Consider the following 23,346-nt stretch of genomic DNA (forward strand, 5'->3'; position numbering starts at 1 on the left):
ACGCGCGGGGCGAACGCCCCGCGTGTCCGAGGGACCCCGCGCTGCCCCTCAGAGAGAGCGGGATGCGAGGGGGGGGCTGAGGGAACTGAAGGAGAGCAGGAATCTCACTCCCCGGTTAAAAATAGGTCCCGTTACGCTGACTTGCAGTTCTGTGAGGAAGCTCAGACGCTTTGTTGTTTAAAAGTCATACCGAGAGACTTGTTTTTATAAAGCGTTTCAGTCGGAGTACGCAGCTTCTCCAGGGAAAAAAAGCCAGAATGGCAGCGTCATTGCTTTTTATTTTTATTTTTTATTTTATTACTTTTATTTCTTTGGACTGGGAGTTCCCATTATATGTCTAAAGTGGGAAAAGCTGAGATGTGTTTTTCTGGTGGGACCTTGTGGGGATGGTTTGCTTTAAAAGTCTGCAGCATTTTTATGGGTGATCTTGAGAGCAGACTTTACTGCTGCAGTCTGCAGGTGAATCAGAATTAGTATAGGAGGGAAATAATGGATAAAGGAGGGCCTAAGTCACTGTTCTGGATTTTTACCAAATCCAGATGTGAGCTTACATACAGCTCCAAAGAGTTCACCCTTCCTTTTGTAGTTCAGGGCCTTTTTAGGAGAAAGTTTTTCACACAGGAGGTGATGAAGCACTGGAACAGGTTGCCCAAGGAGGCTGTGGATGCCCCATCCCTGGAGGCATTCAAGGCCAGGCTGGATGTGGCTCTGAGCAGCCTGAGCTGCTGGTTGGTGACCCTGCACACAGCAGGGGGTTGGAACTGGATGAGCATTGTGGTCCTTTTCAACCTAGGCCACTCTGTGATGCTTTTATACCTGTGAGGGCTGTACTGGCTGCTGTGGGTATGGAGCAGCCTTCCCACCCACTACTGTTGTAGGGATGCAAGTAGGTGCTCAAATGAAATATTTCATGATGGCAGTCCTCCCCTAAAGTGCAAACAGGAAAGCATGAAGGCGTGCTACTCCAGCTGTGTGTGTGGTAGGGTCGAGTTCTTGAGAAGCATGGGTTGGAGAAAGAAGTGGAAGAGGGCTGAGGGTGTGTTAGCTCTGGGTGTATGTGCCTGCTGGGCTGATGGGTCTGAGCTGTTCCTGAGTGTGGGACATAGAAACACTTCTGTATTGGGCGTTGCTGAGGAAAACACGAACGTGTCAGCATCCTGCAGCTCACACGAGATTGTACTGATAAGCTGAAGGGCTCAGTGGTGATTTATGGTCAGAAAATAGCCCTTATGATAAAAATGTTAAGAGCTAAATATACTGAAAAAAGGGGGTAGCAGCGGTAGGTTGATGAAAATAAATTTGATGACTTGATTTCTGATGTAGCGCAGGATCCAGTGAGTGAAAGAGCCAGATGAATTCGTCCTGAAGTGATGCAGTGGAGCAGTTGCCAAGGAAGGAGCATTCAGAAATTGGTTTCTAGAAACTTGTAAATTGAGCTTGCTTGCTAATGGTTGTGTTAGTGCAAGGTGAGACTGCTTCAGAGCAGTACAACAATCACATCAGATCTTCTCCAGAGCCGAAGGTGACACTGGAGAATTCAGCTGTATGATGCCATCTGCCAAGGAAAGCGGTGCACCCTGATTTCTTTGAGATGTTTTCTGACAAACAACACAAGTTTATCTGAATGTTGCTGTTACTGAGTTTTTCAGAGCAGTCTATTCCATTCCCAGCAGTGATGATAGTACTGTGAAACTTATTGACTTCATCTCATCCTTCTTGTGTGTTTTCCTTTCCTGGAAGGCAGAGCAGTGGCAGGGCAAACCAACAGCAGCTTCTTCATCAACCCAGCACTGCTTGCATAGGAAGTGACTTGAGGGAGCCCTGCTTTGATCAACTGCTCTTCAGTGGTGGTTTGTCTTTTGTGCAGAGGCTTCTGTGATTCCATGGCTTTCAGGTGCTCTTCGGAACCAGAGAGAAATTTTTTCTGAGAGAAACTGAAGCCACAGTGCTGGCAGTTTTCTGTTGGGTTGTTTTGTTTGTTTCTTTTTGGGTGGTTTTATTTTCTGGAGGGAGAATCCTTTTCCAGCAGCGTTGATGGATTCACAGGGTTTTGAAGCCTGATCATTACACGTTACTTTTATTTTTTCCAGGTAAAGAAACTTTGTGGAAGTTGTGCCCAAGACTTTTTTGCTCAGAGTATCTGTTTTAATTCCACTCTTTTCTCCCCATTTCTGTTACATGTGTGCATATGTGCTTTTCCTGAATGAGGATGTGCTACCATCCGAGTCATAATGCTGGTAGTTGTGACAATATGGCTTTTAAAAAACCCTTATAGTTTCATTTCCCTTTACAATTGGTTTCCCAGCAATGCAGATTTCCACTCGCTCTTTGAAATGATATAGTCCGTCTCCTTCTTGGTTAGCAACAGTTTTTCCCTGCAGGACAAGGGAGAAAACTCAAACAGGAGAGGTTTGGGTTGAATGTTAAGCAGCAGCTCTTCACCCAGAGGCACTGAGGCCTGGAGCTGCTGGGGCTGCCATCCCATGGCCACCTGTGCAGAGCCCATCATAGGAAATAGAGCTTATCTGCATCCAGAGAGTGCTAACTGCTGACCTTGTGTTGGTGCCGTGACTTTCTGTAGGTGTAAAGTTGAAGAGGCCATGCATGTAAGCAGCACTGAGCTCCTCTATTAACTGTGGTTTTGATTGGCCTGTTGAACTAACATCCTTTAAAATCTGCACATCTCCTGGCTGCTGGCTTTGGTGCTTTTAATATGGGACCCTTTGTACTTGGTAGCGACTCTCACCTGGCAGGGCTATGTACTGCAGCTGCATTAGGTGTGTTCCTTTGCTTTGCCCTTTATTTAATGGGAAAGTTCCCCACTGCTGTCCTCTGCCTGTTCTTCTCCTGACAAAATGCATTTTTGGCCCCCAGCAATGAAAAGTTCTGCCTGCAAAGCAGTGCAAGGCCACTTTCTTTTCCACTCACATCCCTTCTTGCCCTCTTTTCCTTTTAACTCCTTCCTTCGAGAAGGTGCAGTGCCTTGCCCGGAGCTGAAAGCTTGATTGTGATCTCATGTCCATTTCATTCAATACAAATGCTTATATTCCCAAAAGTTGTTTTTAATCCTTCCGAGCTGTCCCTTATTGCTGATCAGAAGCTCCCCTGGCTGCTTTTTCCCTTACATTCAGTGTTAAAGCAGTCCCTCATGCTCTGGAATTCCAGATTTTCTCTGGAAATGTTTCATTCACAGTAAAAATGCAGTTTTGTTCTAACTCATTCAGCTTTTGAAGCATAGGATAAAATCACTATAGATTATTTTCTTTTTGTTAATACCTTTCACAAGGGAATGAATTTTTGTATATTTACATTATTTTCTGAATGCTTTAAATGGGACAGGATAAGGAGAATACGTTTGTTTTTCCTGTATGAAAGGTTTTATGTGGATTTTGTGGAACATTATTTTTTCAGTTGTAGTTTGGTTTTGCACGTTGTAGTTCAATTTTGCTTACGAAGTCTCTTAATTTGAACTTATTCATAAATGTGTTGCCCAAGGCAGGGAAATAAGTGTTATGGTTGAGGCTTTATAGCTTTCACGTTCCCTTTACCTAAGCCTGGAGGGAGGTCTGTGCTGAGTACAGAAGTGACAACTGCTGGCTCAGGGTTTTGGCCTCATGTATTCTGGTGGGTATTCTTTTAGTGGGGGGAAAAAAACAACAAGTAATCTTGAATTGAGAAAGAGTTATAAATATCAGGCAATCCCACTCTACTTTCTGTTAGCTTGCCTTGGCACTGTTATATTTTACAAACAGCATCATCTGATATTGCCCTTCTAGGTGCTTGTTTGTTTGTTCCTTACTTTGGTTACTTCATCTCCTGTTGGATTTCTGCTTCAATAGTGAAAATGAAGTCTGGTGTGTATAAATACTGTTCAAAGTGCATGAAGTTGAAAATAGTTGGGCAAAAACTTAATCACTTAACCCAGGACCAGATCATAATGTACTTCTGTTTTGATTCTTTTCAGACTATGAGAAGACAAAGGAATGAAGTTGTCGTTGAGTTAAGAAAGGTGAGATAAACTAGTATTATTTTTTTTACTGGATGGAATTTGGTGATGCTGGTTACTTTTAAATAGATAAAATGCTTGTGTGTAACTCTACAGTCCACAGGGAACACCATGCTTCAACTGTTAATCCTTACTAATTCTGTGGAGGTATCTTGGTTTAGAAGAAAGCTCTGGTTACCATTCCCAGTACTTGAAGACTTGCATTTAAAAATGCAGTTTTATTTGTAGTCTTAGAAGAACAATTCTTGTTCCTGCAGCAAGTTTTTTAGTTTTGAAGATTTTGAAAGGCTTACCATTTTTGTTAAGGACAAGGAGGAATGGTTTTAAAGTGAAACAGGGAGGTCTAGGTTAGATATTAGGAGAAAGTTTTTCACACAGGAGGTGGTGAAGCACTGGAACAGGTTGCCCAAGGAGGCTGTGGATGCCCCATCCCTGGAGGCATTCAAGACCAGCTGGACGTGGCTCTGGGCAGCCTGGGCTGCTGGTTGGTGACTCTGCACATAGCAGGGGGTTGGAACTGGATGATGTTTAAGGTCCTTTTCAACCCAGGCCATTCTAGGATTTTTCCTTTCAATATCTACAGACAGAAAGTTATTTTCTTTCCCAGAGCAGCAGTTTAACACACAAGTGAAACAGTGCAAGGATGTGTGTGAAGATACAACTGTTGAGAATTTTTGGAAATAAGTTGACTTTTCTCTCACGTTATAGCTTGAATTACTTCAGAAAATCTAACTTCAGGGAATGGCCTGGTCTTGTTACAAATACTAACAGTTAAGTTACAGTGTCAGCATTGATGGATGTACATATGAAACTTCTAGAAGAAGTGCAGTTACTGTTGAAGCTGAAACAAGATGGCATTTTTACTAATAAAAAGTGATTTCCAAAGTGTGCTTCCCTCTAACTTCTTGAGTGTTGGAACTTTTAATAGTCTCAGTGAAGACACACTTAAGATGCTGGTTTAAAAAAGCATTTCTTAACACTCCACACATCCCTTAAATCTAATTTTTATTAATGTGTTTTTAAGAACAAAAGAGACGAACATCTTCTAAAGAGAAGAAATGTTCCCCATGAAGATATCTGTGAAGATTCTGATATAGATGGTGACTTCAGAGTGGTAAGAATTAACTCTAAACCATGTCTTTTTTCCTTCAGAGATGGCTAATTTCTAACTGCTTTTGTATCTATTTTTCCTAGCAAAACACTTCTTTGGAAGCAATAGTACAGGTAAAAAAATAATAATAATTGTTGTCCTCACATTATTTATATTGTGTTGACAAATGTGAAAAGGCTGAATTTTCTTTTATTTTAGAATGCTTCAAGTGACAACCAGGGTATACAGTTAAGTGCTGTGCAAGCTGCAAGGTAAGAAGACACTTCTCTCAGATGTACTGTTTTCATTCTTTCATTCAACCATGCAGTTGAATTCAGACCATGTGTATTCTAGCTTAACTAAGAAGGGTATGTCACTTAAGGATTTGGTTTTTTTTTAAATCAGTAATGACTGGCCTGATGTAGTGTTAGCAATAATTGCACTTTGGGCAGGATGTTGGACTAAATGACCTTCAGTGACCCTTTCTAGTCCTCACTTCTCATTCTGTGATTGTTGAGTTTTGTATTTTCTTATTTTCTCAAACAGAAAACTGCTTTCCAGTGATCGCAATCCACCAATTGATGATCTAATAAAATCAGGAATATTACCTATTCTAGTGCACTGTCTTGAAAGAGATGACAAGTAAGTATTTCTACAAATCCAGGTATTGTTGGGGGAATTCCTAGTGTTTAGCTAATGTGCCTGTATGTTCTGATTGGAAACTCATGTTACAATATATTTCTTTTTATTTCTGTAGTCCTTCTTTACAGTTTGAAGCTGCGTGGGCTTTGACAAACATTGCATCTGGAACCTCTGAACAAACACAGGCCGTAGTTCAATCTAGTAAGTCCAGTACTATTTGATGGTTGATAAAGCATGCACCATAGCTTCCACAAAAACAAGATTTAAACGATAGTGTAAAGAGCATCGCATCCACACTCCCGTTTCTCTGTATCTCAAGCATGTTCACCAGTCCACGTGTGATAGGGTTGGTCCTTTCATGCGATAGCCAGGTTGAAATTGAGTTGTCAATCACAGGCCCGTCGCTGAAGGACCTGTCCATGAAGTCTCCTGCCAGAAGTTCTACTTCTTCTCTGGCAAGCAGCATCAGTTGAAGTGCACATCTGCTTTTGTTCTTCATTTTCTCAGATTTTTAAATTCAGTTGGGTTTCCTGATGGTGAGTAATCTCTTCTGGGAACTCACACTATTTTAGCAGAGTTGATATCTGCTGGTTTTCAGTTCTCAAACATAATTTAAAAAAAAAAAAGTCTCCCATGAGGGGATTTCCCATCTAATTGTGAACAGAGAAGAAAAGTGTGAACCAAGTCTAGAGAATGCATCTCATGAAACTTTTCCTAAGTTGAGTTGAAGAAAAAACACTAGCCTTTGTGATTTGAGGAGCCTGAAGTTTGGGAAGGAATTTGTCTTGTACTTGGAATCTGAGTTATAAAGCGATCTATCTTCTGTACTTGAAATGTGGCTTAAGTTCTTTTTTATAAAGAAAAAGCCAAATAGAAGTGTCTGCAGAGCTTCCTGAGACCCTGAAGGAATCTAACATACTGACTTTGCCTAAAATCCGAGGAAGAAATCCACAAGAATTACAATACATGAGATGCTGTTACCTTTAATGAGTAGAAAGTGTCATATTGCAGTGTTACTTACTGCTGATTAAGTATACAATGTTTCCAAAAATGAAAAGACAGAATTATACTTGATTTTGTTTTTCCCAGCGTTGCAATCATATATTGGCTTTTTTAGTGCTACTTGGAACTTTATTCAGTGTAGTAAGTATGCAGCTTCTCAAATGTGCAGTGTGGTTTAAACAATGAAATGTCAATGTTTTGTATTTTCTGTAGCTGACCGTTTCACTTCAGTGGTTAAAGTAGATTGTTTCTTTTTCATTTTTAGTGCTAAACAGTTACAGGCTTCTTGCAGCTTGTATGTTATTTGTTTTATGTTTAAAAAATATACCTATTTCTTATTTCTTAGCACCATCTTAGCTGTTAAGTGGCTGGGTGGATTTCTGGTTAGCAACTGGGGCATACTTCACTACGAGTAGTGATGTGGTAGGAGGACAGTGTGTAAGATTGCAGCAGATCAAATCCATGTCCATCCCTCTTATTACGTTGCTGGTCAATAATCTATTGATTTAAGTTGGCTAACTTGAATGAGTGAGGCTGGCTGTACAGTTGCTACCTCTGCAATTGGTTCTGTTAAAAAAAAGTTAGTGCTGGATTTCTGTGTATAATGAGTGTAACTCAGCTTGGAGTTCTGACAAGCTTTGGTAACTTTTTGAGGCTTAAAGCAAATTAAATGTCAGGTTATTTTAAGCTCAGTAAGAACAAGTAGTAAAGGAAAAATTGTTACACAGTGTTTTAATTCAGTATCATCTGGTAGAGCTTTGACCAATTCTCAACCACAAGGAGAAAGTCTCACGAAACTTTGAGTTAAGTAATTTTGTCTTCTCAGATATGTATTCCTTAACAATTGCATGGTGTTTTGTTTGTATTTTTCAGATGCTGTACCACTTTTTCTGAGACTGCTGCATTCACCTCACCAAAATGTTTGTGAACAAGCTGTGTGGGCTTTAGGCAATATCATAGGTTTGTGTTACTCCTGCCACTAAAAATTGCTGACTTCCTTTTGAAAATGAATGAATAAACGAGGTAGCATTTTATGTCAGAACTCTGAGATGTTCAGCTGTAAGACAGTAAGCAGCCTTTCTTGGCAGTCACTCTGTTCTTAACTCTTTCCTGTTTTCTCTGTCATGCATCTAAGGTGTACACCCCAAAGCATATGCGTGCACGCTTTCTTTGCAGATACAGGAAAAGGAGAATTATTGTCAAGCAGGCATGTAGATTGTTAAAATGAAACCTGTTTTGCATTGTGTTTTGAAATATGGCCTGCGCTCACATGTTATATTGAATAGTAGATAAGTTGTGATCATTCAGTCTTTGACTTTTTGTGTGCAGGCTTTAGCCAGTGCTTGTAGATGCTATACAATCCAGATTGCAGTTGTAGTGCTTGAAGTTGTGATTTCTGACATACTGAGGTTTCTTCCATCTGACATTTTAGAAATGCCAAGTCTTAAGAAGCAAGCCAATAAAAAGCTTGATTTTGTAACTGCCTGAAATATACTGTATGCTTGTATGTCCCTGAACTTCTAAGAGTGGGTTTAGGGAAGCAAAATCCATCCTAGTGTAAGAGTGGAGCAGTTCCAAGACCACTTCATGATGCCACATGTGTATTTATCTGTGGGACCAGATGACATGCATCCTGGGGTTCTGGAGGGACTGGCTGGTGTGGTTGCCAAGCCACTCTTAGCACATTTGAAAAAGCATGGCTGTAAGGCAAAGTCCCTGGTGATTAGAAAGTGAGAAACATCACTCCCCTGTTCAAGAAAGAGAAAAAGGAAGACCTGGGAAACTGCAGGCTGTTAAGGCACAGACACAAGGCCTAAACTTTGTATGCATTTTTAATTGTTTGAATTTTAAATGTATAGAAGTTAGACTGACTCATAAGCATGGATGCTGAAGACTGACTGGATCCAATGTGATTTATTGAGTAGCCATTATGAATCAAACGTAGCTGTTCTTTTGTTGGATGTATGCAGAACCAGTGGTACAGATCTGTTTTCCAAACAACAGGACACACGTAAACTGGTCTTGACTACTCATACAGAGTCTTCAGGATTACCATTAGGAATTTGGAGTGTGTTTTTAGATTAAGGTGACCAGCGTTGTGCCGTTATCTTTGTGTGAATTGAATGGGATGACCTTTGTTTTCTTTCCCTCTTGATGTTTTTAACAGGTGATGGACCCCAGTGTAGAGATTACGTTATTAGCCTTGGAGTAGTGAAACCACTGCTGTCCTTCATCAGCCCATCTATTCCCATAACTTTCTTAAGAAATGTTACTTGGGTCATGGTCAACTTGTGCCGTCACAAAGATCCTCCTCCGCCAATGGAAACCATTCAGGAGGTGACTGAATTGCTCACTGTAATTAAAGCAAAGCTGAGTATCTGAATGCCTTAAAAATAACAGTGGAATGATTCTTTTTCTTCTTAGATCCTTCCAGCCCTCTGTGTTTTAATTCACCACACAGATGTAAATGTAAGTAATACCGCTTTGAAATAGCTTTGTGTTCTGGTACAGCTTTTTAGCTGAAGCATAAAGCTTCCCATACTTCAGTAGCTCTTTTTAAAATGAATAAATCTATCTCGCTGTGGTAAGCTTATTATCATATTTGATTTTAAGCAGCAGTTACGATTTTTGCCTTGTATTTCTCTCTCTGTAAGTCTTTACTTGAATGTACTTGAAGAGAATCAGCTTTTCTCCGTTCATAAAGTTCATCCTGCTACAAAATCAAATTTGACTTCATTTTCTGTAAGCATCTGGTAACACGTAAATGTAGGGGTTTTTATGACTACCACTTAAGCTTGAAACCATAACAAAAATCTGTGTAAATAAGAAGAAAATGTGAGCATGTTAGCAGGTATTAGATTGCATCAGAGGCTAAATACAAGCATAGGTTGTAAAATAAGTGACTAACTTCCCTAGAATTAGAAGTCAGCTTTTTACCTAACCAGAAATTGGAGTTAAGAATTGTTCTTCAATGAAGTTGTAGCTGAGTTGGTAAAGTTAATGGCAACAGTGCTTTACCATAATGTTTAAATATGCTTAAACTATTTCAGACTTCCAGAGACTGGAGAGCATTAAGTTTATCAAAGTAGGAGGTTATGAACAAGAATCTGCTGCATCAATTCTTTGTTTTTAATGATGATAGCTCTGTGGTAACAACAAATGAATGTGTTTTTTTATTTATTAGATATTGGTAGATACAGTCTGGGCACTCTCATATCTAACGGATGCTGGCAATGAACAGATCCAGATGGTGATAGACTCTGGAATAGTCCCTCATTTGGTTCCTCTTCTCAGTCATCAAGAAGTGAAAGTGCAAGTGAGTTCAGTTAACTTTTTTTTAAGTGTTGCTCAAAATGCAATGCTAGAGAAAATAGCTTATTTCTTTTTACAGTCCATGATGGACTTTAAAGAGTACTTTTTCTTATATGGTACATCATTTACATAGGATACTTTGCCTCTTTAACTGCTTGAAGCTGTAGCATATGCTCAGTTAGAAAAATCTTTGCTCTTTCTGGTTAAAGGAAATGTTTTGTTTGCAAGAACTGAAAGTGTTTTGTTTCAGACTGCTGCGCTGAGGGCGGTAGGAAACATTGTCACTGGTACTGATGAACAGACACAGGTAGTTCTGAATTGTGAAGCCCTTTCACATTTTCCAGCACTTCTGACACATCCCAAAGAAAAAATTAATAAGGTATGTAATTGCACAGTTTGAATGATACAGCCCTTACATTTGGTTTAGCTGTTTTGGAATCCACATAATGTAGTGTGATAGAGATTTGAGTAATGACTAATTACAAAATGCCAGCTTTACAACAAAATGGATGATGACTTTTTTTTTTTCCCCTCTTGAATTTAACAACCATAGAAAAATCTCTTAAGGAACTACAAACTTGTTCCTGACAAAGAATGGTTGTTTTCTGATTCTTCTAAATGAATTCCTATGATTCCTATGAAATTAATGCTTTATCTTGTAATTTTGGCGAATGATATAAATGTTAGGGTTATTGATATGTGAAATGTCACTTTAATTAAACTGACTCTCTTGGAAGTGATGAAATGGAGATAATTGGATGTCTCTTTGAATGGATTGTGTGTGAGGAACAGAGTCAAATGGGGTGGGAGGATGGGGAGTGTGTGTGTGCATGCATGCTTGTATAGAGAAGGCTTTAAATGGGGGCACTGACAATGAAGTGCTGATTCCGGAGTGCATCTGAGGCATGTTGTTAAATTCTAGGGTCCTACTTTCCAACATTGCCAATGATTAAAGCCCAAGACAAGCTCACCAAGACAAGCCTAGGCATCTTAAATCTCTAACAGGTTCATTAATGAAAATGATCCTGTGATCTGATCCAAGAGACTCAGTTGAACGTTTAAGTACAGAAATTGGGAAGTCGAATCTCATCTTGAAAGAAAGCTTTGTCCAGAAAATCATGCTTAATAAGTTGAGCTGTTGGAGCAGGTCCAGAGGAGGGCCACAAAGATGATCAGAGGGCTGGAGCACCTCCCCTGTGGGGGACGCATTGAGAGAGCTGAGGCTCTGCAGCCTGGGGAAGAGAAGGCTCTGGGAGAACCTTATAGTGGCCTTCAGTGCCTGAAAGGGGCTACAGGAAAGCTGGGGAGGGACTTTTGTAAAGGCAGGTAGCGACAGAATGAGGGGAAATGGTTTTAAACTGGAAGAGGGAAGTTGCAGACTAGATATTAGGCAGAAATTCTTTGCTGTGAGTATGGTGAAACACTGGAACAGGTTGCCCACTGAGGTTGTGAATGCCTGCTTCCTGGGGGCATTCAAGGCCAGGCTGGATGGGGCTGTGAACAACCTGGCTTAGAGGGAAGTGTCCCTGCCTATAGCAGGAGGGTTGGATTTAGAAGTCTTAAAGGTGATTTCCAACCCAAACCGTTCCATGATTCTGTGAATGTAAAATCTTGCTGATGGAAATAAAATACAGAATACAGTTTGAATTAATTTCTCAAAACCTTTTATTTTGCAGGAAGCAGTGTGGTTTCTATCTAACATCACTGCAGGAAATCAGCAGCAAGTTCAGGCAGTAATAGATGCAAACCTTGTTCCAATGATAATACATCTTCTAGATAAGGTGAGATAAGAAGGATTTAACAGTTCATTTCATTAAGTAGGGAAAATGACAGTGAATTTCGTGTTTCATGTTTTACATCATACTGTAAACTTGGGGATGGGGAAGAGGGGGTGATAAACCTTAATTTTGGGCACTTCTAATATGTTGCAAGATATGTGTTATTGTTTTGGATAGTACTTTGTGAAGAACTGCACAAAAATGTATGAATGTACTGGAGAAAGAAGCAAATCCTCCCCCTTCTCAGTTCCTTTTAGTCTTGTTAATTTCTTTCTTCTTTCTGAAGAGTGGGGGCAGAAATTTTTGCCTGTACGTAAAATTAATACATGTGGATGGAGAACTGTGAAGTAGTTCCCAGTGCTTTGCCAAAGGTTAAGGTTATGGAATAAGGATGTCCCATCTCTTTGGTTTTTTTAACAATTCAAACTGTATCAACAAAAAATAAATGGATGTATAAAGTAGCTGTAGAGTGTATGCTCTGAGTTTTACTTCAGAAATGGGAACATGGTGTATACAGGTGTGCTGCTTCATGGCAATAGAAGCCAGAAACACCAACCTCGTTTGTAGTCAAGATGAAGATGGAATGAGCTTGGGGTTAAGAGTGAAGAAATACTTTTTTCCCCTAAGTAACAAATATCTGTTTACAAATAGTTCTAACCCACCATGAGAATCATGATCTCAGTGAGGTCACTGAGAAAAGAGTTAGGGGCTACCTTTCTGTTTTTTAAACTTAGTAGGAAAACTTGCTGTCTTAACTTCAGAGGCAGCCAGTTATAGTATGTGCCATATGTAGTGCACATAGTATGTTTATCAAAACAAACACTCACCACTTATCTCTTGCTGTAACATGGCAACTATTGATAAAGAATGTGAGAAACGAGTGTTTCACTGCAGAAGGTTCTGGTGGAAGATACGATGTTACCCTGCAGAATAAAGAGTAGCAAATTAAAGCTTTGACTAGAATATAATAATTCCAGTTCTTATCTGATGTAATTTCTATTTGCTGTTGTATTTTAGGGTGACTTTGGTACTCAGAAAGAAGCTGCTTGGGCAATAAGCAATTTAACAATCAGCGGAAGAAAAGACCAAGTGAGTCAAACCTGATGACCAGACATAAATCCTGCGGCAGGATTATGAATATCTAAATTATTCTTTGCTTAAGTCATTTTTTTTCCTTTTCCACAAGAGATTTAGAAGCGAACTTAGGTTCTGGTTTTGGAATGGCCGTATCAGTGGGGAGCTGGGTGGAGGTCCCTCTGTTAGGATAGCCTCACAGCTATGAGTAACTGCTTGCACACTGATAAGGATCTTGATCATTCAGCATTAGTATCTTTTTACCATTTTTTTGGATAAAAATGTTAACTATGTTACAATAGTTTCTTGTTAACTCAGAATATAAAATTGTGTCATTATTTGAAGTTCAGACTCTTCTGTATTGCTGAGAAATTTACAGTATCTACTGTTTGTTTAAGCAGTCTTCCTTTCGAAACATATTTTTAACATAGTCGATACGTTTACTCTCTTATGCTATAAATGAAAAAAAACAGTGTAATGTGTCTTCTACAGACTGCTTTTGTCCTGATGGGTAACTTTGAGTGTTCTGACTTCCTTACATTTGGGTGCTCCTGGTGCTTTGTCTCTGTTGCACTGTTGAGATCACTACCTTTTTTCTTTTTTATCCTTAGGTGGCATACTTAATTCAACAAAACGTAATTCCTCCCTTTTGCAATTTGCTAACAGTAAAAGATGCACAAGTTGTGCAAGTGGTTCTGGATGGACTAAGTAATATATTAAAAATGGCTGAAGATGAAGCAGAAACCATAGCCAACCTTATTGAAGAGTGCGGAGGTATGAAGTTGAGTTGTTTTTATACTGTTTTAAGAACATTGTTGAGCCTCCTGCTGTGTGTATGTGCTGTGGGCTCTGTGTTGGCACAGATGTTTTAAGCAAATCTATTTTTTTAAGTAACATCATTTTTTTTCTGTCTGTTTTAAGTTCATGATCAAGTAAAACATGGAGGAATTGGTGTATGGCAGTCAAGTTCATTAGGCATCAGTTATTCTAGTAATGCAGTGTACTTGACAAATTATCTGTAAATGCGTGGGTAACTTGCTTACCTTAATCATAAGTGTGTCTGGGTGGTTTTTTTCTTTTTAAGGGGAGAATAAAATAATAAGGCACACAAGTTGCAGAAATACAGCTTTATTTTCTTAACGGCTTTCAGACTTTCTGTATGCTAGTTGCTACTTAAGTTGACTAACAGTCTTTCAGGATGAAAGAACAGTGATACTAAGCTTAAGCACAAGTAAAAACTGGGATATCGTGAACATGGAGTGAATCTTAAAATACAAAATCTTGAAAGAAGAAGAAAGCTTAATTCAGTGAGAGTGGCAGGAGGGAGAAGAGGCGTTCGTGCCTGAAGCTCTGCTGGTCAGAACATTAAAACATAGATGCGTGCTTCACTCATGTCTGCCAAAAAAATTGTATACAGGAGCTGGTTGGTATATAATCAAGCTGCAGATCAGTAAGCAGTGGCATGTGCGCTACCCAGAGCATATGATTTGGAATGTCACGGGTTGTGGCTACAACTGTGAATTGAGGGTACAAACCACTGCTTAGTGCCTCCATCTCCTCTGCCCTTATTTCCAAAGACTGGCCTAACCACTCCAAGTGGGAAGAGAAGGGATCACCATAACTGTTGGGACTGGCCTTCTGTCTGACCTTTTCTGGTCTTGTAGTGTGTATTTCAAAACCTCTAGTACATTTTGTCCAGTCTCTAAAGCTTTTATGCCTAAGCATTCAAGTAGGTTTAACAGCTTCTTACTGAGTTTTACTTTGTATCTGGGTTTGTTTTTAATGATTTTGTATGGTGAGACCTTAAGGAGAGTGAAGGAGGTTGTTTTACTTCAACTTAGTATTTTGATTTGACTGCATCTTTTGTGTAGGCCTGGAGAAAATTGAACAGCTACAAAATCATGAAAATGAAGACATCTACAAACTGGCTTATGAGATCATTGATCAGTTCTTCTCTTCAGATGATGTAAGTGTGTTATAGTTCTGACATCTGCTTTTGTGATCATTTGTTTTCTTGCATAAATGAGATTCAAGAGGGAGACAGCAGCTCCGAAGCTTGGCATTTGTTGGGTTGTTTTCCACCAGAATTTTTTAGTCTATCCAATGGACTGATATGCAGTTAGGGTACTATTGCATGTTTGTAAGCCAATTTGCAGAATTATTTCAGGGCATTCATGCTTCAGTGCTTATAGAATTTTAACTTATGTCACAGCCTTTCTAAATAGTTGATATAGGCAATAATTAGAGTTTTCCAGCTCTTGAAATTCTTTATCTGTTTAAAGCAATAGGCACTGTCCTGATCTGTATTCCTGAGTGGTGCAGTTGCACAGATTGCAGAAATAATCACTGCACGTGAGCTGCTCTGGCCTTAAGCTGGTCTTGTGCATTATGTGGAAGGTTGGTTCACTTGCATAGATCCTGTGCCTTATAATTATGGGTTCTGAAAAAACTTGCCTGTGTGTAGTCTAAGAGAAGCATGGAGTTGTCCACTGGCACCTAAAATGTCATAGCACTGTAATAGTCACAGTGGCAATAGCATGAACTAGTTGCTTAAAAAGTTTTGATGTGCTCTTCAACAATGTGATAAACATAGGGGTATTGTGCTTGATTTTGCTTACATGTCACCTTCAGTGAGATAAGGAGCATAGAGGAAACTATTTAAATGGGTATTGAAGTCTGAAGGCTTGGCTGACTCATCTCCATTCAGGATATGTCATGTTCTGCAACCATGCTACTGGAGAGCACTGCTCAGTGGGTTGCTTGTTTATCTTAATACCTTTCTGCACTGCTAAGGTTCTGCATGCTTTGTTTATTGTTATCACCAACCCTTCTATTATAAACCAACCCTTTGGTTTTGGAGTCTGTTGTTAGATCTCCAAAATTTTATAGTAAACTTCAGATTCAGTGAAGAATGAGCCCTTATATGAACCTGCTGCATATCTTCTATTGTTCATGATGAAGTGTCTAAAGGTCTGATACCTAATTTAAGCCTTATCTGTAGGGGAATGAAATACTAGGCTTCAAGTAGTTCTTCTAGCTGTCAGCTTTTAAGTTTGCTATTTCACATCTGCTAACCTACTTGCTGACTTGAGTACTGAGTTCAAGATTCTGCTTAATAAGAAAAATGTTTTGAATATTCTAATAATTTCAGAGGTAGGCATCAAATGAAAGTAAAAACATGCTGATCAGGAATGTCACTTTCAGTTTAAACATGCAGTGTAAATCAAACAAAGGTATTAGATTTCTGTGCACTTTAAATTATAAAAGATGCTCGCTACACATAAAGGAGATATAATGTCAGTCTGCATCATGAAGTGAAGATTTTCTACTTGATTAGACAGATCTGGGGAGCATATTATTGCAGAAATGGTTAAACTCTAGAACATGCAAACATTATCTACACTTAAGGTTCCTTTTTTTTTAATGCTAGTCTGTTATTTAATGTAAACAGTAAGTCCTTTTTAGGAGCTCAGATTCTGTGTATATAGCAAGACTTGGAATTTAATACACTACCAATTTAGCAACCTGTATTCTACCTACTTAAGCTGAAACTGCTATTTCAACTTGCTCTTTAAATATTATTGGTCTGTTTCTAGGACCAGGGACACTTGATAAGCTGACAAATAAGTTTGATACGTGACCAACAGAATACTTTCCAGTATTCTGCAGAGTGGAAACTTTTTAAAATGAGACTACCGGGTGGCATGTAGTGTATCTGCTAAATCTGAAGCATTTCAGGTTAAATTATTTCATCATAATAGCACTGCCTGGTTGGGGGAGAAGGTTGAAGGGAAAACTTGATGCAATGAAGGGGATAGGTGGAGAGACAGAGTTTGTCACTTTAATGAGTCTGTCCTTCTGTTCCTCCTTATTATGTTCTTGTTCTTTTGCAGATTGATGAAGATCCTAGCCTTGTACCGGAAGCAATACAAGGCGGAACATTTGGTTTCAATTCATCTGCCAATGTACCAGCAGAAGGGTTCCAGTTTTAGAGTGGTATTTTGGAAGTTAGGTACAATGCAGCACTGAATAAAAAAAAAAAAAAGGTTTGATCCATCAATCTTGGCTCATGGGATCCGCTGCTGCATTAAATCGGGAAAGAAAATGTGAAGATTTCATTTGGAATCACAGAAAAGCCCAAATGAAGTCAAGATGGCGAGTGGGTGCGAGTGAGAATGAGTGGCAAAATGTAATGAAAAACTTCACACTGAATGCTTATTTAGATTGTTCAAAGAAAAAGGGCTACAGGTCAAAGATCTTCAGTGCCTGAGAAGGAACAATGACTTACTAGAGCAATTGGGGGGAAATGCAGTACTACCATCATCAAGCCTTGTAAGCATAAGAGAATAGGATGCCCATATAAGTCCAAGGAGAATGAGCCCAGGCCTTGCTATGAAGCACCGTGTGAATGGACAACACTGAATGAATGTCTGGACTCGATGCTGTGGATCCAGACTTGTTTCAAATACGGGGCTCTTCAGTCATGAAGCAGACTCCTAGTCCTGGAGTGGCGTGTGTACGAGAGTATGGTTGTGATGCTGTATGTGAACGCATGCAAGCTTGATTCGCCTTCAGGGGGCTGATAATAAAACCTAGTAAATCATCAAAATGAGTTCATAAGTGTTAACTTACACTGGACACGAAACCAAGACCGGTTTAGCAGCAGACTCTGGTTTACTCCTGCAGCCTGTGTTTCTTTTTTCTTTTTTTTTTTCCCCCTCTTATTTTTCTTTCAGTTATTTTTACGTTCTTTCCTGTATGGCTTATTAGTTGTTTGTAAAGTCAGAGTTTCAGGAAGGCTTCCCTGTGCATTTGCACCAGATGAATGTTTGATGTTATGAAAAGCTTTCCATATCATCAAAACTAATTTGTAGATTTTTGCATGAAAAAAATCATACATTTCCCTTCAAATAGACTGTGTTGCAGTACACAAGTTACCATAATAGTAGAAAGCAGTAAAATGTGGTAATAAAATCTCATCCTTTTCATTTTCAAAGATAACATGAAGACCTTTGCATGTGGTAATCTACAGCATAGTTCATTTTTAGATTTTGTTGAGTCCTGTAACCAAATGTTTCCGTTGTGGTAGAATACCGTGCTGTGTTTCAATGTTACTTGTTTTCAAACTTTGTTTTCTATGAAAATGATATGGAAACTTCTAAAAATGGAATTTGGTGCATATGTACTGCTGAATAAAGACCGAAAAAGAGGTGTGAATAGATGTACAAATCAAGTCATGGTTTGAACACCTTTAATATGCCTAATCCAATTGTTTTAGACTCTTTTTATCTTAGATGTAGGCAGCCATGAACAATCTATTTTGAGCCACTTTAGAGAGAACTTTGTATTTTTAAAACTTGCACAAAAGCGATGCAAGTGTTTTTATAATTGGAGTAATGCCTCAGTTTTGAGGTTCTGCACACTAAATTAAAGGTGATGTTACAAATTTGTACAAAATGAACTCTTTATAAGGTGGCTCATTGTAGGAAATGCTGTGCCTTCCCCTTTGAGCACAAGTGTTGCATGAACAACAGTTTGCTATAATAAAACATACCAGATTAGCCACCATTAGCATCTATATCTACCTTGTGTTTTAAAATCAACTGGTAATTCTGAAACACTGTAGAATGGATAAAGATTATTTTGTGATCATAACTCTTTGTTGGACTAGAGTATTTTTGCAGCATTCCTTGTCATCAGAAACATGGTTAAAGTTTAAAACTAGAAGCAGCGGAAACTAGCTTGTGAAATTTATCCAAGTAGAGTGCAGGCTAGGCTGTCTTGGGGAAATAAACATTAAATCTTGCAACAGTATTGTACTGAGCGTGTCTTTTTGTGTATGCACTCCACTATTCTTCAAAAGGTGCTGAAGATCAGTGCTCTGTTACTGCTACACCTGCTCCATCATCTGACTGGTTTACACGCCGTATATCAGCACATAGTGCAGTGTGTTATGTGGGCTTGGCGCAATGGTTTAAGGTGTAAATTTCTGCTTCACCCAATTATGTATTATGTGTTAGCTGAAGTAAGAGTGTTTTCGTGTAAGATCAAACTACCTCTTAGGGGGGATGGAATAGTTAGTGTGATGCGTGTTTGTTTGGAGAAGTTGATGTGCTGTAAGGGAAATTTTACGTCACACACACAGTCTCTGTAGTGTGGTGTAATGGCGAAGATTGCTGCGTTGTTGGTAGAGGTGAGAGGAGAATAGGTACTTGTAGCAATTTGTAGGTTTGAAGGAGGAAGAAAAGGAAAACAACACTGTGGCAAGGTCCTACAGCACTCCTGCTGCCTCTTCCTGCTGTTACACTCTTGCATAGAATCTCCTTAACCCTCTGCTCTTCTACCCTCAGCCCGTACCTTTTTACACGGAGCGTTCTCAGTGTTTTATTTAAAAATCCAAAAAGGCTAAAGCAGGAAATTCACCTGCTTCTCAGCAGCTCCTGTCCCTGCTCTGTTAGTATGAAATATTGAGAGGTTAAATAGCCCAGCATCCGCTGGGGGGCAGCAGTCGGACTTCTTCGGGGTCAAGGCTGGAGTGAATTTGTTTGGCTAATGCCTTTTATTTTTTTTCTCCCCCAAAAAGCTTCCGTTTAAGGTAATTATATTCCTGGGGAAAGGGGAGTTGCGGGAGGTGTGGGATGAAGGTTTACTTCTGGAAGACCAATCAGGTGGTAAAAGCTTGGAAACGGGAATGGCAGTTTCCAGAATTACCTGAGGGTGCAGCCTTGTCGCTGGGGTGATGGCCACAAGTCAGTTTTGTGTCTCTGTAATGTTGGATATATTTTAGCTTGTAACATCACAGAACGACGGAAATGCTCTTTTGGCAGAAGGAACTCAGATGTTTCTTTTTCTAACAGTAGAGATAAGACATGAAGTGCCCTTCTCAAGTGTTCCGTAGTGGAATGCTGCTCTGTGATATTTAGATTGTCATCATGCAGTTGCTAACTTCTTGATTCCAGGTCAGCTCTAAGAAAGATAACCAAATGTGCAGAGATGGGGCCATATATTAGCCTGCTTTTTCAGTATTTTGAAGTACAAAAAGAGCTGTTAAGCCATATTCAGTATAGTAGAGGTTTAATAAATAAATGAAAGATCAGAAGTTAATTTCTAGCATAAACTATTCCAGGTAGGCTTGTAATTCCAAGGAGCAGCATTGTAAGACAAATAGCTGCCTGGGGTTTTAGGGCTGGAGTTAGCTGATGTAACCAGGAGGAATAGCTCTGTGAAGTGAAGATTAGGCTTCATCTGAACAAACAGCCTAAAAGAAGTTGACCCTATTTCTTTCTCTCCCGTTCCTGGTTGTGGAATAGCTCCTGGCTGTGTGAAGCCTTTCAGCCTCAGAGAGCCACTTGTTGGATGCATGAAGCTTGAATGGGGAAATGCCTTTCATGTTTTCTTTGTGCAGCTGTATCATCTGATGGATCACAAGCAGCCTTGGTAAGTTGTCTGTTTTGGTTGTGGAATGAGTTGGTTTTGCTAATTAAACTGCGGCTAAGATAACTTAGTCCTGAGTAAGAGAAGCTGATCTCTTCAGTGAGGAATCCTCTTTTACACAATCTCAAAACCCTCATGGAGTAAAAAAAGCTGTGGATGTGCAAGGGAGAAAGAAGAGTGGCATTTTCTTACTGAAAGTGAAGAAATCTGCATGTATTTGTTAACAACTCCTATCGTATAGTTTATTGCTTAAATTGCTGAATTACTTCTGCTGTTTTATAATTAAGAATGTCTTCATGTTAATACTTGTAGACTTTGCCACTTTTAACTATAAATGTTTCCTCAGCTCTGCATGTCACCAAATTACTGGCAGGAATATTGGTCACAAGGCTGGAAGCAATTACAGAAGTCATGCATCTGGATCAAATAGACTTTATGAAAGGGAGCTTAGTAGCAGAAAATGTGTTGAGTTTACAAACTCTTGGTAATAGCAGGTTTTAGCCACTGCCAGAGTAAAACTCAGAAGGCACATGGTTTATTGAAAGAGTTAACGTTGCTTTAGTACCTACAGAAGAGTGACTGGAAACTTAATTTCCATAAAGCAATTCCATTATTACTTGTAAATCCCTTGAAATGGGGTTGCTGTGTTTATTCTGCTGCTTTGTGTGCTCCAAAGCTAAGAAGAACTCTACCTAAAACAGTTTTAATAGCTTAAAGAAAATATTTTTGATAGACTTTAAGTGTCTATAAAATAACATTGAAATGACAGATGTGGGAAGCTCTGAATGCAGTCTTATCTGTAAATATGTTACAGAAGTTGTGCAATTCAATGGAAAAGCATGTGCTTGTTGTCAGACTTGGTACTGGCAGCACTTGTTTATATAGGTAGCAGGAGAAAGCATGTGTGTCATTCTTTGAATAGGGTTTTTTCAAATTAAATGTTGCAGCATCTTGAGAATTTTTAGTTCTTGTAAGTACTTAAGAATAAACTGGCTATAAACCACTGAATGTTGTTATTCAGATTATCGGCTGTTTTGTAAATTATTGTTAAAAGCTCCCTTGTTTGAGCTGCTTCTTTAGTATCTTGTTCCCTGAGACTTTTGAGGGAGTAGTGGAAGGAATTTATATATATATTCTGTATTATGTAGTCCCTGCACCCTGGAAACAAACTGAATTCCAGGTTGAGTGTCCATGCCACTGGGACTCTTTCAGGCACTGTAGATTACTGGAAGGTCTTTGGTGAAGTTGCAGAGGATTTAGAATAGGTTTCTGAGTAAAGCAGCAGTACATTTCCATCCATCGTGACAAAAACAGGAGTATTGAGGAGATGGAAAAGTTTCTCTCAAGAAACATGACATTCACAGCTTGGTTGTATTGTGAACCCAAAGAAGGGTTTCCTCATAACTTCTAAATGTGCGTAAGCACAGAAATGCAGACTTTTTTTCTAAGGAGGTTAATTGCTGAACTGTGTTCCAGATGACTCTTTTGTACCAAGACACAATTGATACCTCTGTTGCTGTGCCTCTGTTATGTTTGTAGACGTTTGGAGATACCCACTTTGCACTACCTATTCATCTTCAAAACTTTGTTACTATTGTAATGTTTCTGCGATCTGAATTGGATGGGCTATGATTGATTTATCAGGCTGTTACTGCAGCAGACTCTACTAGCACAGCCTGAAGGGAGCTGTCTCAAGCTATTCTTTCATAATGGCTCTGGCATTAGCACACTGCAGGCTGTCATCTCTGCAGATAGAACAGTGACCCACTGTCTTGCTCATAACAATTTGTCAGCTGCAGAGTTCTGCTAAAAGGTACTACTTGTTCCCAAAATTTCAATTAGTGAAGATTTGCCTCTGTGTTGCTAGCAACAAAACATCCACGTGGCTGAAACTTTTTCTACAAATCAGACTGAAGGAGAGAATGACTTTTTAGATTTAAAGATTTCTGTATCTGGCTTAAGTTGTTTTTTTTCTTGCTCAAATAGTAAATAAAATCTTCAGGGTGACATCTCTGTAATAAGAAGTGAATTACTGTCTCTGTGATCTGTTAGTGAGTGAACATGTTCTGTATCCAAGTTCATCTCTGACTTCGTATGAAATGTGCTGCCAATATCTGTTCTCTGAGAAACCATTTTCTGGGTTATTCTTTGGTGGATTCTTACCGAGCCCATGTGGCTGCTTGAGCATCCTGGAAATGGATGAGGCCACCTCTGTGATGGGTGCCTGAGTTCTGCAGCTGCTGGGTGACTAGGATGTAGAGGCAGGGGATAAGTTGAACACAGTCTGCAGGTACACGTGTGTCTGGTAATATCAGCTGGCAAAACGAACATAAATAGCAGGGATCTGCCCACCTGTAATTAAAGAGAATACATGATTTAAATGATTTTGGCAGTGCAAGCAACTTCTAAAACCGGATAATTTCAACTCAGGCAGATTTCTGGCTTGACCTGAGATACTTTGCACCTGCATCCTCTGTGATGTGTTCCTGGGAATGGTTTGGGCATGTAAGCAAACCAAATGAGCAGCACTTCTGCTTTTGGACATGTGGAATAATTAAATGCAATATGTAATGAAGCTACAGAGCTTGGGAAAGAAATGTACCCTGTTTGGACAATAAGAGAAAAAAAATATTTGCAAAACAAATATATAAAATACTGCCATCCATACTGTAAAATACCAGTATGCAAAATTTCTCTGGAAATAAAACCAGGGTAAAAAGTTTGTGCTGCTTTAATCTTTATTAGCTGCTTTGGTTCCACAAACCCAAGATATACGGTTCTTCATATAATGAGTTCAGTTTCTCATATTTTGTCATTTTGACTTCCTTTTTCTTTCGTCTCTCTTTGCTGCTCTGTACCACTTCTGGGAAGGATGTCTTTTGGAAGACCGCTTTTAGGACGTGTTGAGGCGTGGCACAGGGAGCACCTATGAGAAACTGTAGTTTGCCTGAGGGGGCAAATTGCGATTTACGTTATGAGAGCTGGGGGGGGCGCTGTTAACGGCTGCC

The 23,346-nt window shown here is 39.4% G+C and overlaps 1 protein-coding gene and 1 non-coding gene across 2 annotated transcripts; both read left to right on the top strand.

Annotated features, from left to right (window-relative positions):
- The first annotated feature begins 3,829 nt into the window (after positions 1-3,829).
- On the top strand, positions 3,830-18,718 carry KPNA4 (karyopherin subunit alpha 4). The gene is made up of 16 exons (XM_010716979.3): positions 3,830-4,009; positions 5,031-5,120; positions 5,201-5,230; positions 5,316-5,368; positions 5,643-5,738; positions 5,854-5,939; positions 7,614-7,700; positions 8,908-9,077; positions 9,165-9,209; positions 9,925-10,056; positions 10,303-10,431; positions 11,729-11,833; positions 12,848-12,919; positions 13,516-13,678; positions 14,776-14,870; positions 16,798-18,718. The coding sequence occupies exons 1-16, from the start codon at positions 3,845-3,847 to the stop codon at positions 16,894-16,896; spliced, it is 1,617 nt and encodes a 538-aa protein (XP_010715281.1). The 5' UTR covers positions 3,830-3,844; the 3' UTR covers positions 16,897-18,718.
- LOC116217070 lies at positions 10,784-11,093 on the top strand. The gene has a single exon (XR_004160997.1).
- Positions 18,719-23,346: the final 4,628 nt, after the last annotated feature.

The sequence above is a fragment of the Meleagris gallopavo genome, chromosome 11, assembly GCF_000146605.3.
Source record: "Meleagris gallopavo isolate NT-WF06-2002-E0010 breed Aviagen turkey brand Nicholas breeding stock chromosome 11, Turkey_5.1, whole genome shotgun sequence".
In the NCBI taxonomy this organism is placed as follows: domain Eukaryota; kingdom Metazoa; phylum Chordata; class Aves; order Galliformes; family Phasianidae; genus Meleagris; species Meleagris gallopavo.